The sequence below is a fragment of the Haliaeetus albicilla genome, chromosome W (genome assembly GCF_947461875.1).
Source record: "Haliaeetus albicilla chromosome W, bHalAlb1.1, whole genome shotgun sequence".
In the NCBI taxonomy this organism is placed as follows: Eukaryota; Metazoa; Chordata; class Aves; order Accipitriformes; family Accipitridae; genus Haliaeetus; species Haliaeetus albicilla.
In genome coordinates this window covers 21,918,563-21,933,133 of record NC_091515.1, presented here as the reverse complement: position 1 = coordinate 21,933,133, position 14,571 = coordinate 21,918,563, and the positions used below count along the sequence as shown (strand labels likewise).

At 41.3% G+C, this 14,571-nt stretch overlaps 1 protein-coding gene and 1 long non-coding RNA gene across 8 annotated transcripts in view; one reads left to right on the top strand and one right to left on the bottom strand.

Moving 5' to 3' along the window:
• LOC138683454 (uncharacterized) overlaps nucleotides 1-14,571 on the top strand; it is a 177,728-nt gene that overhangs the window by 129,588 nt on the left and 33,569 nt on the right. The window lies entirely within an intron of this gene.
• Nucleotides 1,071-14,571, bottom strand: part of LOC138683433 (sorting nexin-18-like) — a 36,050-nt gene continuing 22,549 nt past the window's right edge. The window contains exons 2-4 of one of the 7 annotated variants that reach the window (XR_011322963.1): nucleotides 13,280-13,470; nucleotides 12,177-12,337; nucleotides 5,406-5,517 (exon numbers count right to left, since the gene is read on the bottom strand). Coding sequence is in view for 4 of the 7 variants with exons in the window: in XM_069775197.1 (XP_069631298.1) it covers nucleotides 5,264-5,517 (254 nt within the window). In the remaining 3 variants the exon portion in view is untranslated. The other 6 variants (XR_011322962.1, XR_011322964.1, XM_069775199.1 and 3 more) reach the window with 6 other exon arrangements.

Here is a 14,571-nt window from a genome sequence, read left to right as displayed (position 1 = left end):
CTTAGCATTCTTTAATACAGTCATTTATTGTGTGCAACTTCCTAAATCAATTCCCTCTTCCCTCCCCAAGAAAAAAACAGTTAATAGAACATATGGAGCCATATCGATACCCATAGCACTGCATCACAGAGCCTGCATTATGGCATCTCCTTCAGCCCCTAAATCTATAGTTCATCAACAGTTAAAACTTTTCAACTGCCATATCAGACCTTTGAACATTGAGCAAAGAAAGTAATTTATAATGAGAGAAACAAAACATTGCTGTCCTCACCACCAGAAGAACTTAAATTACCCATTTTGTGACTTCTCATTATGGCTATTTGGTAACAGCAAAAGGACATGGATGCTTTGGAAGCCCAAGGTATAATCAGAGACTGGAGGAACAGACTTTTGTAGTCACAGGGCTTTCTGTCCTCGCCCTTTTCTGATCTTTGTCCCCATGTGTTCCTCCCCAACCTCTACCTTGCTGTAGCTGCCAGACCCAACTTCAAAATTGTATTCCAGGCTGCTGCTTCTCTCCTCCCATGGCCAGGTAGAAAGAGCAGCAATGCCAGGACCTACCGACAGCTTCTTTGCTCAGCTTCTGGTCTGGGAGGTTCAGCCACTTCTGGATGAAGGGAAAAACAATTACAGAGAAAGTCTCACTTAGCCACTGCTGACTGAGGTTAGAACCAAGATTGCTTGGAGCAAGTGGGAGCTACAGAAAATTTATCTGTCAAATTTTAGCACAGTAGGGCCTGGAGAAGCCTTAGTTTAACTTGGAAATATTTAGGCAAATTTTCACAGGCAGTGCAGCAGGCATATCTAAGGATGCAAAAGTGCAAAAGGTAACAAGTCTGCCAAATTGCAAGTCCTTGTTCTAAAGTATGAAAGAACTAAAGATTTCTAGCCAAACTGTTTAAAGAATCTAAGAGGAAAAAAATCTTTTTCATTTTTATGATCTCCTCCTGCGAAATAGCTGAACAACTTTCGTTTAATTTTCCCAGAAGAATTCAGGCTGGAGAAAACAACCAGCACGGAATATGTTAGCTGGAATACTGAAGGTCTGGCAAAATAAGAAGGTACTGCAAACAGGGTCTTGTAATTCACCAAAAAGATACCTGTGCCTCACCAAATAATGTAGGCATTTTCAGTGTAGGCAGTTCATTAACATTTTCTAAAAAATATCAATTTTATATGCAACATATTCTTCCATTTTGAATTATCAGATTTTGTTGGTGCTTGTCTTGAATGTTTCATCACCACATAATTTTCCTAGTGATCTCTCTAAGCTGGGTCTTAGAACACTTCTAAATCAAGAGTACCATGTCATTTGTTGTGGTTTAGGCCCAGCCGGTAACAAAGCACCATGCAGCCGCTCACTCACTCCCCCTGCCCGGCCATGGTGGGATGAGGAGAAAATATAAAGGCAGGCTCGTGGGTCGAGATAAGGACAGGGAGGGATCACTCCCCACTTATGGTCACAGGCAAGACAGGCTCAACTCGGGGAAGAAACAAAATCAATTTAATTTACTACCAATCAAATCAAAACAAGGATAATAGGAAGTAAACCCAAACCTTAGAACACCTTCCCCCACCCCTCCCTCCTTCCCAGCTCAACTCCATTCCCGGTTCTCTCTACCTCCTCCCCATGAGCGGTGCAGGGGAACAGGGGATGAGGGTTGGGGTCAGCTCACCACACATTGTCTCTGCTGCTCCTTCCTCCTCAGGGGGAGGACTCCTCACTCTTCCCCTGCTCCACCATGCGGTCCCTCCCACAGGAGTCAGCCCTTTACAAACTTCTCCAATGTGAGTCCTTTCCATGGGCTACAATTCCTCACAAACTTCCTTGGTGTGGGTCTTTTCTGTGGGCTGATCTTCAGTCACAAACTGCTCCAGCGCAGGCTTTCCCATGGAGTCACGGCCATGTTCAGGGGCCTCCGCTCCCCCACTCACCTCCATGGGCTGCAGGGGGACAGCCTGCCATCTCACCACGGGCTGCAGGGGCATCACCTCCTCTGGCGCACCTCCTCCCCCTCCTTCTTCACTGACCTCAGTATCTGCATAGGTGTTCCTCTCACATTACAATCTCCCCACTCACTCACTACCGGTTCCCCTTCTTAAATATGTTCTCCCAGAGGTGCTACCATTGTCACTGATTGGGTTGGCCTGGGCCAGAGGTGGGTCCGACATGGAGCTGGGGGAACTTCTAGCAGCTTCTCACAGGAGCCACCCCTGTGGCCCCCTCTCCCACTACCAAAAAAAACGCGCTACACAAACCCATAACACCATTGGACCCTGAAACTGGTAGAGAGAATCTAGAAAACATGCACAAGTCATAAATAGAGGCAACTGTCTTCTCTGCAAGTATCAGACAACAAAAGGGCCAGGAAGCACACTGATCTCATAATTTTAGCAGGTTGTTAATTTCTAAATCTAAAACCTACAATTTAAATAGAAACATTATTCACACTCCACTTGCTGGTCATTCTAAGTAGATATATTCTCCTGATGGGGAATATATTCCACAGTTTTCATTGGATTCAGCACTTTCACAGAAACCAATACCTCAGTGGATCTTCTTGCAGCTTTCGGTTCAATCTCTCTAACCCCCAGCAAGTATACCAGATACTTAACTACTGTCAATGAAAAAATTGTGATGCATCAAAAACAAATTACAGGAGTGGAATAAAGCAAAGGCATTTAATATTATTCTATAGAGCTAATTTGCTTTCCTCCACATTTATTTATTTAAAAGGATTCTGTTAGATTTCCTTTGATGCTTCCACAGTCCCACACAATATACATTCACTTTACTGTAGAGTACATTTGGATCTCAGACCACACCATCCAGTAGTCCATCAGTCATGAGTGGTCAATGTGATACTTGTTCCAAATAAAATTAAAACTGTAGTTCTCGCATAGTGCAGTAAGCATTAATGGAATTTAGGCTCCCTATATCAGTTTAACTCCAACTCTATAAAGAGTGAGGAAAAAAGGAAGATGCTAATATGGATGTGTATTTGAACCTTTCTGAACTCTGCAACAATTCAGATCCAGGATTCCAGTCAAGTTTTTTTGGTACATCAAGTTTAACCAATTAGCACCCCCACTCTCCCCTCACCCCAAAAATTCACAAATAAGAAAGTAAGGTGAAGGCCATGACAGTTTATTTGGGAAAACTGTACCTATCTGATTATGTTGTATGTATACATATCACAGCTTAATTTCCCCCTGGACACATATATGTCGTTAATACTAACCTCCTAGAATACTTCAACTGGAACAAGATCAATTTCTGAACAGGTCTTAATACTTCCATGTAGAATTAATTTGATTGTAGTCTGATCTAATTACTGCAAAGATGTTTAATAAGACAGTATCTGGAAGCCATGGAACTCAGCTCAAACCTAGCTCATCACTATCTCATGTAATTAAACAACATATGGGAAGCTGGAGTACTGCTGAGAAGAGCTATTATGGGAAGTGGTGAGTTTTGAATGTAGAACGAGACACCATGAGGAAGATAAAGAGCAAGTCAGCCCTATGACTATGGTCCTTATGGTCAACCTTGTTGTTTGCAGCACTCTATTAATAGCCTGGAAATGGAGTCTTTCCTCACCAACTGTCCTTTCTTTTACAGATGCTGTTTTTTCCTCTTTGTTATTTTGTATTTTACTTTTTTGGGTACATACTAGCAGCACTGCCGAATGCAACATGCTCAAAATAGCAATCTCCAAGCATCTGGGGATGAATCTTAAAACTAAAACTACATTGTTACATTTATTCCTCTAAAACAGAGGTGTGGGGTTAAGCTACAGAAACTCACATGATCAAACGAAAGAACTGTACATTTCTGCTGCATAGGTGAGGAATGGTTTGTACTTAAATGTAACTATTGCTTAACTTCCTTTTCCAGGCTTTTGTTTGTTTAAGCTATCTTAGATTAATTTAATTAAAACAAAAAAAGTAAACATTTTGCTTCCTTGGAAGGTTTTGTTATTTTTGTTTAGGAGAAAAAAGGTAGGATAAATAAAAACCCTCTTTCATACTGACCTATAAGAAGGAAACCAATAGGTTATAAACACAGACTTCAGACTTAGTTCAAGGGAAATAAGCCAGAAAACTCTTTAAAAGATAGTGTTTACATATACATAAATGCACCCTGCTTGTCAAAAATATTTATACAAAAACTAAGACAACTGTTAATTCTTGAGTGTTATAAACATAAAAATGCAACCTGGTTTCCAAGTTTGTTCAGCCAAGACTTATTTCAGATCATTTATATTACTGAACATTCCTGAAATTTTGTAACTTAGTAAACTAATGAATCACAGTGGAGTCTCAACTCAGACAACTGGCAATGTAGATGCAAATCTGAAGATAAACTGAATCAGCAACGAACAATGAGCAGTTCGTTTCAAACTTAAAAAATGTTCTAGCTACACAGCTTGCATTCATATCCCCTTGATAAACATAATTTTTATTAGGCTAGCTCTTAAAATTTCCACTCTCAGTAATGTTTTATACTAAAAAAATGTAATATTCATTTCAGAAAGGGGATTTAGTGGTGTATTTTTGTATATGTGCTTAACATCCTAGTACACGTAACAAGTAGTCTCCATTTTCAGGGCAAGTGTGAATAGATTTAAGTTCTCCTTTTTGAGACAACATTTGTCGTAAGACAGTACTTGCTGTGCAAACTGGATGGCAGCTGATTTTTTTCCAGTCAATAAGAGGTTTCATAATCAGTTCCTGTTATAGGCATCAACACTTCATTCATTCAATCATAAAAATGTGACTTACTAGAAAAGGAAAAATAGAGTCTAAAGGCACAGAATCACATAGCTGCTCTACTAGGAGTCTGTAAACAGAGAATCATCTGAATTTAGGAAATCCAAATCTAGGAAAGTAAAAAGGCATCTGAAGCAGGCTTTTATCTAGCCAACTTCCTTAAAGATCCAAAAGGTCTACAAAGTATGCACCAAAATTCCATATTTCAAAAAGCAATAAGGCAAATCGTATACTCATTTCAAAAAAGTTACAATGGTAGTGTAGGCATACACAGTATAACTTAGTTACAATGCATGGTACTGTTTCTACTACATAGCCCTATAACTGTTTCCTTTCTACATAATTGAAGATTAAACCAGGATTCCAGGTGAACACAAAACCATCCTTGTACCACCATCTACCACTGGCAACGTTTCTGCAGCAGCAGCATTTGCTCTGCTGCTTCAGTCACATTCATACTGAGGAAAGTCCACAAATCAAAGTTCAGAGATTAAACACTGTTATACTTGTGAAGAGCTTCTTCTAGCTTTTGTGTCACTTTTTGAAAAAAGAGTATTTGCTGTTGCAAGAAATGCTGCATCTGTGATTTAAAGTCCCTCACACGAATTTTGTGGAAATAATTAATTTCTGCTAGGGTCGCAAAAGAAATAATGTTACAGCGTTCTTGAATGCCCTCAGCTTTTTGGAGCTCCATCTTCCCCTCTTCCACATGTCGCTTACTCTCCTTTACTTTGGTAAGGGCTCCTGTGTAAAGAACAAAACAAAATAGTTGAACTGTGAGGACAATGTAGACTCAACTACTGTACTTTAACAAGTGATTTAATAACAAGAATTCATAGAAGGCTCATTCTAAATGTATTTATATGTGTGCATATATATATATGAATGAAAAGGAATAAAATAAAAGCTTTTTCAGAAGAAAAATCACAGAACAGTGAATCTTGTTTAAAAAAACCCTTTTTTTTTAAGGCTCTAGCTTGCAAAAGATAGTAAAACATACCTATTTCACAATCTTAAAAATCAGATGGTGTCCTTCAGAGAATATCTGATAAATATACCAGCAGTGGAAAAAAATGAAAGTACTAGAAAACTAGTCAGATCAATTTAAGTCTACATAAACACCAGAAAAATAGCCTCATTCAGAAATTGGACTTTGTGAAACATCACAACTTTTCACAATCTTTGTGAAACATCAAAAGGAGATCTGAATACACAAAATCTTGCCAATACACCGTTCTGCTTTTGCACTACAGATACCCAAAAAATAATTATTGAGTACTAGAGAATCTAAAAGTTTATTTCAAAGTTGTAGACATCCAGGCAGAGATAACATAATCCTGTAAGAGCTAGAAGAAACACAGAGCAAAAGAATTGACAGTCCTCCTCCTCCAAATAGCTAATTAAAGCACACACATCCTACAAAAACAAAATATCACCCAAAGCAGACTCATATAGTGACACAGAATACCAAGATGTGTCTTAGATATTTACATTCATGTCTCAATTTCCCATAAGAGCAACTTCTTTGCCTTAAATATTATATACATATTTTATTCATATAACTAAAACCAGTAAGACCAATAAAGCTTTTATCTTCTCATAAAATATTAGTGATATGGCATTTTCCACAACCTTTATGATCACACAAGTTACTTGTTCCTTCAACTATTTGTAATGTCTTAACTAACTCTCTCCTTTCATATTACACCTCTTACCATATGTGGAGGGTTGACCCTGGCTGGATGCCAGGTGCCCACCAAAGCCGCACTATCATTCCCCCTCCTCAGCTGGACAGGGGAGAGAAAATATAACGAAAGGCTCATGGGTCGAGATAAGGACAGGGAAAGATCACTCACCAATTACCATCACAGGCAAAACAGACTCAACTTGGGGAAATTAATTTAATTTATTGCCAATCAAAACCAGATTAGTATAATGAGAAATAAAACCAAATCTTAAAACACCTTCCCCCCACCCCTCTCTTCTTCCCAGGCACAGCTTCACTCCCAAATTCTCTACCTTCTCCCCCTGAGAGCTGCAGGGGGACAGGAAATGGGGGTTGCAGTCAGTTCATCACACATTGTCTCTGCCACTCCTTCCTCCTCATGCTCTTCCCCTGCTCCACGCTCCAGCGTGGGGGCCCTCCCACGGGAGACAGTCCTCCACAAACTTCTCTAATGTGAGTCCTTCCCACGGGCTGCAGTTCTTCACGAACTGCTCCAGCATGGGTCCTTTCCACATGTCCTTTCCACAGGGTGCAGTCCTTCAGGAACAGACTGCTCCAGCGTGGGTCCCCCTGTGGGGTCACAGGTCCTGCCAGGAGCCTGCTCCAGTGTGGGCTTCCCACAGGGTCACAGCCTCCTTCGGGCATCCACCTGCTCTGGCGTGGGGTCCTCCATGGGCTGCAGGTGGATATCTGCTCCACTGTGGACCTCCATGGGCTGCAGGGGGACAGCCTGCCTCACCATGGTCTTCACCATGGGCTGCAGGGGAATCTCTGCTCCAGTGCCTGGAGCACCTCCTCCCCCTCCTTCTTCACTGACCTTGGTGTCTGCAGGGTTGTTTCTTTCACATATTCTCACTCCTCTCTTCCGGCTGCTGTTGTGCAGCAGTTTTTTCCCCTTCTTAAATATGTTATCCCAGAGGCGCTACCACTGTCGCTGATTGGCTCAGCCTTGGCCAGCGGCGGGTCCATCTTGGAGCTGGCTGGTATTGGCTCTGTCGGACATAGGGGAAGCTTCTAGCAGCTTCTCACAGAAGCCACCCCTGTAGCCTCCCCCCCGCTACCAAAACCTTGCCACACAAAACCAATACACCATACAAATGACTACAGTTCACTGACAGGACTCCCTATACATTGCCTTGAAGAAATGCTTTTCTGTACTCCCTACAGTGACACTAACCAGCAAGCTAACAGAGAAACCTCTCTGCCTATATCTTTCAGGAGGACAAGCTCCACTCTCTGCTGGGGAAGCAGGTTTGTCTTCTTGTCAGCCTTAATCCACACATGTAGCAAACACCATTAAAAAGTAAAAATGCAGATCATCAGCAGTAGTATTATCTTCTGTCCTTTCCTCCTTCTGCCTGTTTAATATGCCATTTCAAACACACCTTCTCCCAGCGCCCTGACACATCTCTGCAATTCAGATTTGGAACATGACTTTGTGCATGGCAGTGTCTGGGTTTGCTCTATGGGCAACAAGTTGGGAGGGAAGTGGGCAGCACAGCTGCTGCTCACTGCATTTCATTCCCGCTTCTCACATTCCCCTTCCTGCTGCAGCTTATCCCCTGCCCATCTCCAACCCCTCACCAGGCAGTCAGATAGAATGGAGGGTCAAGGCATGCTCTTACTGGAGGCAAGTTAAAATACCAGATAATTTGGTAGACTTGTGGAAAAAGTTTGTTACATTTTTGAAATGTAATGGGGGTTGTGCCTTGCATTATAAATAAAATCTGGAATTCCTAAATTCAGAGAAGCATGCATGATTTTTCTTCACTCAACTTCTAACAACAACTTGTTAAGTGGGCCGGGGGGTGTTTTTAATAGCAAATACTTGGAAAATAATTCCTCTGTTATCAGTATTTCTCTACTCTTAAAATCATATTTTTCTCCTTAATTTACATTTAGGCTGTGCTCTACGTGGCATCTCCTGTCTGCAGTCCTGGTATGAGCTCTGAGTTGCAAGTATAAGAAATTCCCCTCCAGTGGGACATACTTGCAGTAAGACCATACAGAAGATTTTCCTTTTCTATTTTGAACTGTGGCAGTGAAGTTATTAAGAAGGTAAGTGTAGACTGAAGACTACATGGCTGAGGACACTGGTATTTGAGTGGCAGAGGCCACGCTCTGAACCCAGTGCTCTGAAGAGCTGACTGGAGGCCAAGAGCAGCAACTCTCCCCGGGGGCTCTGAGGTGGTGGCAGGGCCTGGCTCTGTTGTCCCATAAGCGGGGTTCAGTACCCGGTGTGCAATGAGCCAATCTTACACACAGAGCCAAGATAATTTGTTTATTTCATGTCTGTGCAGAGAGGGGTGCCAGGTGGTGACTCCACAAAGCTGGCACACCACACCAAAGAACTGCAACGTATTTATTCTGTTACATGATCAGTAAAAACCCGCCTTAATTTACATTCATTGGTTAGTAGTCACCCTCTCATCTACTATTGGTCAGTTATATTTAAATTAGCATGCATGCTCCTTGCAGGTGGGGGGGGGGCAGGGGGCAAGTTCTTCCAGCCTTGAATTGAGTCGGGTCGCGATCTCCCCCTGCCACCTTTACCTTTCCCTTAGTTCATGCTTCTTCAGCAGTCATCAGGCCTTCCCAGTGCCTTCTGGGGCAGGATGTTTCCTTTTATCAGTCTTCAGTTCCCTCTCCTAGGGCATAGTCATTAGCAAAGCATGCATAGTTTATACAAAGTAATCAGGCTTGCATAGTGAAGCTATGGAGTACTGGTCCTCCTTAAAGGACAATGCATCATGTTTAACCCTGAATTGCACCACAGCTAGGCCGTAACTCAAACATATGACTACATTTCCCCCCTCTGAGATTATAAAAGAGGAACCTCAACGTGGTTTCTCTTATATCAGTCTCACCTCAAATTATTTTCTCATAAACCTTAGAACAACATTTAGTAACACAAGATACCAATGCATAAATACACACAAAAGCTATTAAAGCAATTATTATATAGTTCAATAACCTTTTTACCCACAAACTTAAATTGGGGAACCAGGAAGTCAACCACTTAAACGTTTCTTCAAACCTGTAAGATGTGTCATCCTTTTGTATCTCATGAAGTATTTTAGTTTGTTTCCAGTTTTCTTCTAAGTCTGTAGAAATTCTACCACTCTGATCCACATATACACAGCAACTAGTATTTAGAACTGTGCACACTCCTCCTTGGGAGGTTAGCATCATATCAAGAGCCATTCTATTTTGTAAAGTAATTTTAGCCAATTCAGACACTTCTTGTAGGGCTTTTATAGCATCGTAAGTCTCGTTCCCAATTTTCTCAATTATGACTGAAATATTTACTATAGCTTTCTCTAACTCGCTAACTCCTAACCAGGGAATAAACCACCTCACGAAGGAGTGAAATCCTGTGGGTCTATCAATCAATGGATTAGCAGTTCTTTTACTCCTTCAAAGGTAGGTTCTCGTCCATATTTGAGATCCTAAATTTTCAATTATTGTGATATTAGGTACTACTGCTCCTAAGGTACATGTTCCTGACCAATTAGGAGGTAGGGTTTTATGAGCCTTGTCACCACAAAGCCAATACCAACCACTTCCCTTCGGAACCTGCCAGCCAGTTGTTCTGTTTTTCAGACCAACTTCTGTATCGGATTTGAAATGTACCTTTGGAACAATCTGCATATTCTCCTACATATATAGCTCCAGTACAATTAAGTTTAGGTCTTGGTGGCCAGTCTGTGTTATGATTACATCTCTCTAGACATTGATAATAATTTCCTGGTAGATTGTGAACTTTCCATTCTTGCTCTATTGTGTCATCGTATGTTTGGTCATTGTTATTCTGCACATACTTTACAAATTCCAGGAAAGAGAAATTGAGGGGTATTCCTATTAAAGGAACACCTTTGTTAGAATGCTTAGGGAAATGAGTACAGATCCAACAATTAGACTTGATCGCCATTTGTACTGTTTTCTGCAATAATTCAAAATGCAAGTTCTTTTCCCATGGATTTCCTGGTTCCCCACAAGACACTCGGGCATCTTTTAACTTTATCCATAGGCAACAGAGGAATATTACCCCCCTTAGTTCCTTCATTTCTTTTTCTAAAGAAATCTGTATACTTACACAAATACACTAACAAAGGTATGAAAATAACTTATCAAAACGCAATACAAAGATACTAGGCCTTGTGTACAATCTAGCAATCTAGCTCAATATATGACTTCTCAGAGTCCCAGTTACAGTTCACTGGGACCGAGAGAGTTTCAGCTTCAGTGGTCCCGTTTCTTCAGAGATCCACTCCTTCTGTGGAGCTTTCTTCGCATGGGTATAGTGTATCCATGAATCTATACCTTTCACTTTCACAGCAGTATAAGTGGTAAGTAGCACCAGGTAAGGTCCTTTCCATTTTTCTTTCAAAGGCTCATCTTTCCAGGTGCAGCTATAAACTGCATCTCCAGGTTGAAATTCATGTACTGGCGAGTCTAAAGGCAAAGGGGTTCATTGGTTAAGGTACCTACGTAAGGAAGACAAAGTCCGTGACAGGGATAATAAATAATTAACCAATATTTCTTCTCCTTTTGCATGCATTTGGTCTCCTTTTCCTGTCATTGAGTTTGCAGGATACTGTTTTCCATACAGTATTTCAAAAGGACTCACCTTTTCTCTTACTCTAGGAGTGATCCAAATTCTCATTAATGCTATAGGTAGGACATCTACCCACTTCATCTGTGTTTCCTGACACAGCTTTGAGATCTGTCTCTTTAGGGTTTGATTCATCCTTTCTACCTTCCCACTTGATTGGGGTCTCCAAGGTGTATGAAGATCCCATTGTATTTGTAGGAACTTAGCAACTCCCTGAACTACTTCAGCTATAAAGTGAGGGCCATTGTCTGATGACATCCCTTCTGGCATGCCAAATCTCGGAATCACTTCTTTGAGCAAGATCCTAACTACTTCTCTAGATTTGTTGGTACAGCACGGGAAGGCTTCAGGCCACCCAGAAAAAGTATCTACTAAACCCAAAAGATATTTAAATTGGTTACATTTTGGTAATTCAGAGAAATCTATTTGCCAGTATTCCCCCAGCGTTTGACCTTGTCTCACTTCTCCGAAAGGAGGCTTTCTTTGAATTTTCGGATTATTCTTGCAACGCTGCTGACATTGTCGTACAATTTTATCAGCTAGTCTTTGCATTTTTGGTCCTACAGCATATCTTTTAACGCTTGCAACCAAAGCGTCTGCTCCCATATGGGATTCATTATCGGTTTTCTTCAATATTTCTCTTACCATTGGGGTAGTGATCAATACTTGTCCATTTTTAGTTACCCACCAACCTTCCTCTGATTTGGTACATTCCAAATATTTGGCAAGCTGATCCTCCTCTTCAGAATATTCCGGAGCTTCCCATTGAACTTCTCTTGTTGGGATCAATGCCCCAATCAATTATGCCCTTTCTGCAACTCTTTTAGCCGTTTCATCTGCCTTTCGATTTCCTTTGATTATCTCGGTTTGTCTTTTCTGGTGAGCTTTGCAATGTACAATTTCAACTGCTTTTGGTCCTAGAACAGCTTGCAGCAGTTTCAAAATCTCTGGTCCATATTTGATAGGGGTTCCTTGAGAGGATAACAATCCATGCTCTTTCCAAATGGCTCCATGTGTGTGGACCACTCTAAACGCATATTTGGAGTCTGTATATATGTTTACCTTTTTATCTCTGGATAGCTCCAAAGCTCGAGTTAGAGCTATGATCTCTGCTTTCTGAGCGGAGGTATTGGGTGGCAATGCTCGTGCTTCAACCTCCTCTTGTAGGGTTACCACGGCATACCCAGCTTTCTGTTCTCCATTCACCATGAAGCTACTTCCATCTGTAAAAAGTTCAATTTCTGGATTGATTAATGGTACATCTTTCAAATCAGGTCATCTAGAGTATACCTGTTCCATAACCTGCAAGCAGTCATGTTCCAGTTCCCCTTTCTTGTCTACTGGCATTAAAGTGGCAGGATTCAAGGTTGAAGACATTTTAAAAATGATATCGCCCTGTTCAATCAACACCACCTGATATTGGGCTAACCTGCTAGGAGAGATCCAATGATGCCCCTTTTGTTCAAGCACAGTTATCACTGCATGGGGTACAAAAACTGTGATAGGCTGCCCCAAGGTTAATTTCCAGGCTTCCTTAACTAACACCACCACCACAGCTACAGCTCTCAAACATGCAGGCCATCCTTTGCTTACCTCGTCTAGCTGCTTGGAGAAGTAAGCTACTGGTCTTTTCCAGTCTCCCAGAGTTTGAGTCAGGACTCCCAATACTACATGTTGCCTCTCATGCACATATAATGTAAAGGGTTTGCTTAAGTCCGGCAGACCCAGAGCAGGGGCTCTCATTAATTCAGTTTTAATGGAATCAAATCCTTTCTGACACTCTGGTGTCCATTCCAAAATTTCTCCAGGCCCCTTCATAGCCGCATATAATGGTTTGGCAATCAGGCTAAAATTTGGTATCCAGAGTCTATACCATCCAGCCATTCCCAAAAGTCCTCATAGTTCTCTTTTAGATCGGGGGGGAGCTATCCAACAAATAGCTTCTTTCCTTTCCACTCTTAGTTCTCTTTTTCCTTGAGATATCTTAAATCCTAAGCAAGTTACAGTGGTTTGTATCATTTGAGCCTTCTTCTGAGATACCCGATATCCAGCCAGTCCCAAAAAATTCAGCAAATCTATAGTTGCAGGTTTACATTCCTGTTCAGTCTTTGCCCCAAGTAGGATATCATCCAAATACTGCAGCAAAGTAATGGAAGGATTCTTACCTTGCCAATTTTCCAATTCCTTGGCAAGTACATTACCAAACAATGTCGGGCTATTCTTGAATCCTCGTGGCAGCACGGTCCAGCAGAATTGTATTTTCCTCCCTGTGGTAGAACTTTCCCATTCAAAAGCAAATATCTTCTGGCTTTCTTCTTCCAAGGGGATACAAAGAAGGCATCTTTTAGGTCTAGCACTGTAAAATATACAACATTTTCGAGTATTGCTGACAACAAAGTATAAGGATTTGGGACAACTGGATGTACATCGACTGTAATTTTATTAATTTCTCTTAAGTCTTGTACCAACCAATACTCTTGAGTTCGAGGTTTCTTAACTGGTAAGATGGGTTTTTCATACTGACTGACATTCCCTCAACAGTCCATACTGCACAAAAGTATTAATTAACGGTTCTAAGCCCACTCTGGCCTCTAATTTCATAGGGTATTGTTTTTTTCTTACCAGTTGAGCTCCCGATTTTAATTTGACTTTTACCAGAGTAGCATTCTTGGCTCATCCAGGTTTCTTGGAGGCCCATACCAGGGGTATTACAGCATCCAAAATTTCCTCTGAAATTCCAGTCCCCTGTTGTTTCTTTTTGGTCAGGAGACACAATTGAGCTCTCCATGCTGTCTCTTCAGGCATGTGTAACTGAACAGACTTCAGAAAATCTTAGTTGCGCTTTCAGTTAACACAATAGGTCTCGTCCCAATAATGGGAGGGGGCATTCTGGCATATATAAAAATTCATGAGTCAAAGTAGTATTTCCAACTGTACATTCCATAGGTTTTAAAAATGGCCTAAAAACTCATCTTCCCGTGACCCCAACAATTGGCATATACATTTTACTTAAAGATCCCTTACAACTAGTTACTACCAAATGAGTTGCTCCACTATCTATCAGGAAGTCTATAACTTTGTTCCCCAGCTTTACAGGAACCAGGGGATCAGCTGGGGAAATCTTGATATTGTCCCCCAGTCCCCTTCACTCAGTATCAGATGTCCCTAGCATAACTAGGTTAGTATTTGATTCCGGCTCCCCTTTTCCAAGTAATTTTTCTCTCTGTGGGCATTTATTTTTCCAGTGTCCTTCTTTTCTGCAAAAAGCACACTGATTAGGACCCAAAGGGGCACGATTCAGAGAGTTAATTCTCTGTCCTCATTCTACTCCGTTCCATCCAGTTCTTCCCTTACCTCTTCCTCTTCTTCGGTTCCCACTGGGGCCCTCAGCAATTGCCACTGCCAACAACAAGGCTTGTAATTTTATTCCTTTTTGCTTTTCCCTAAATTTTTCCCT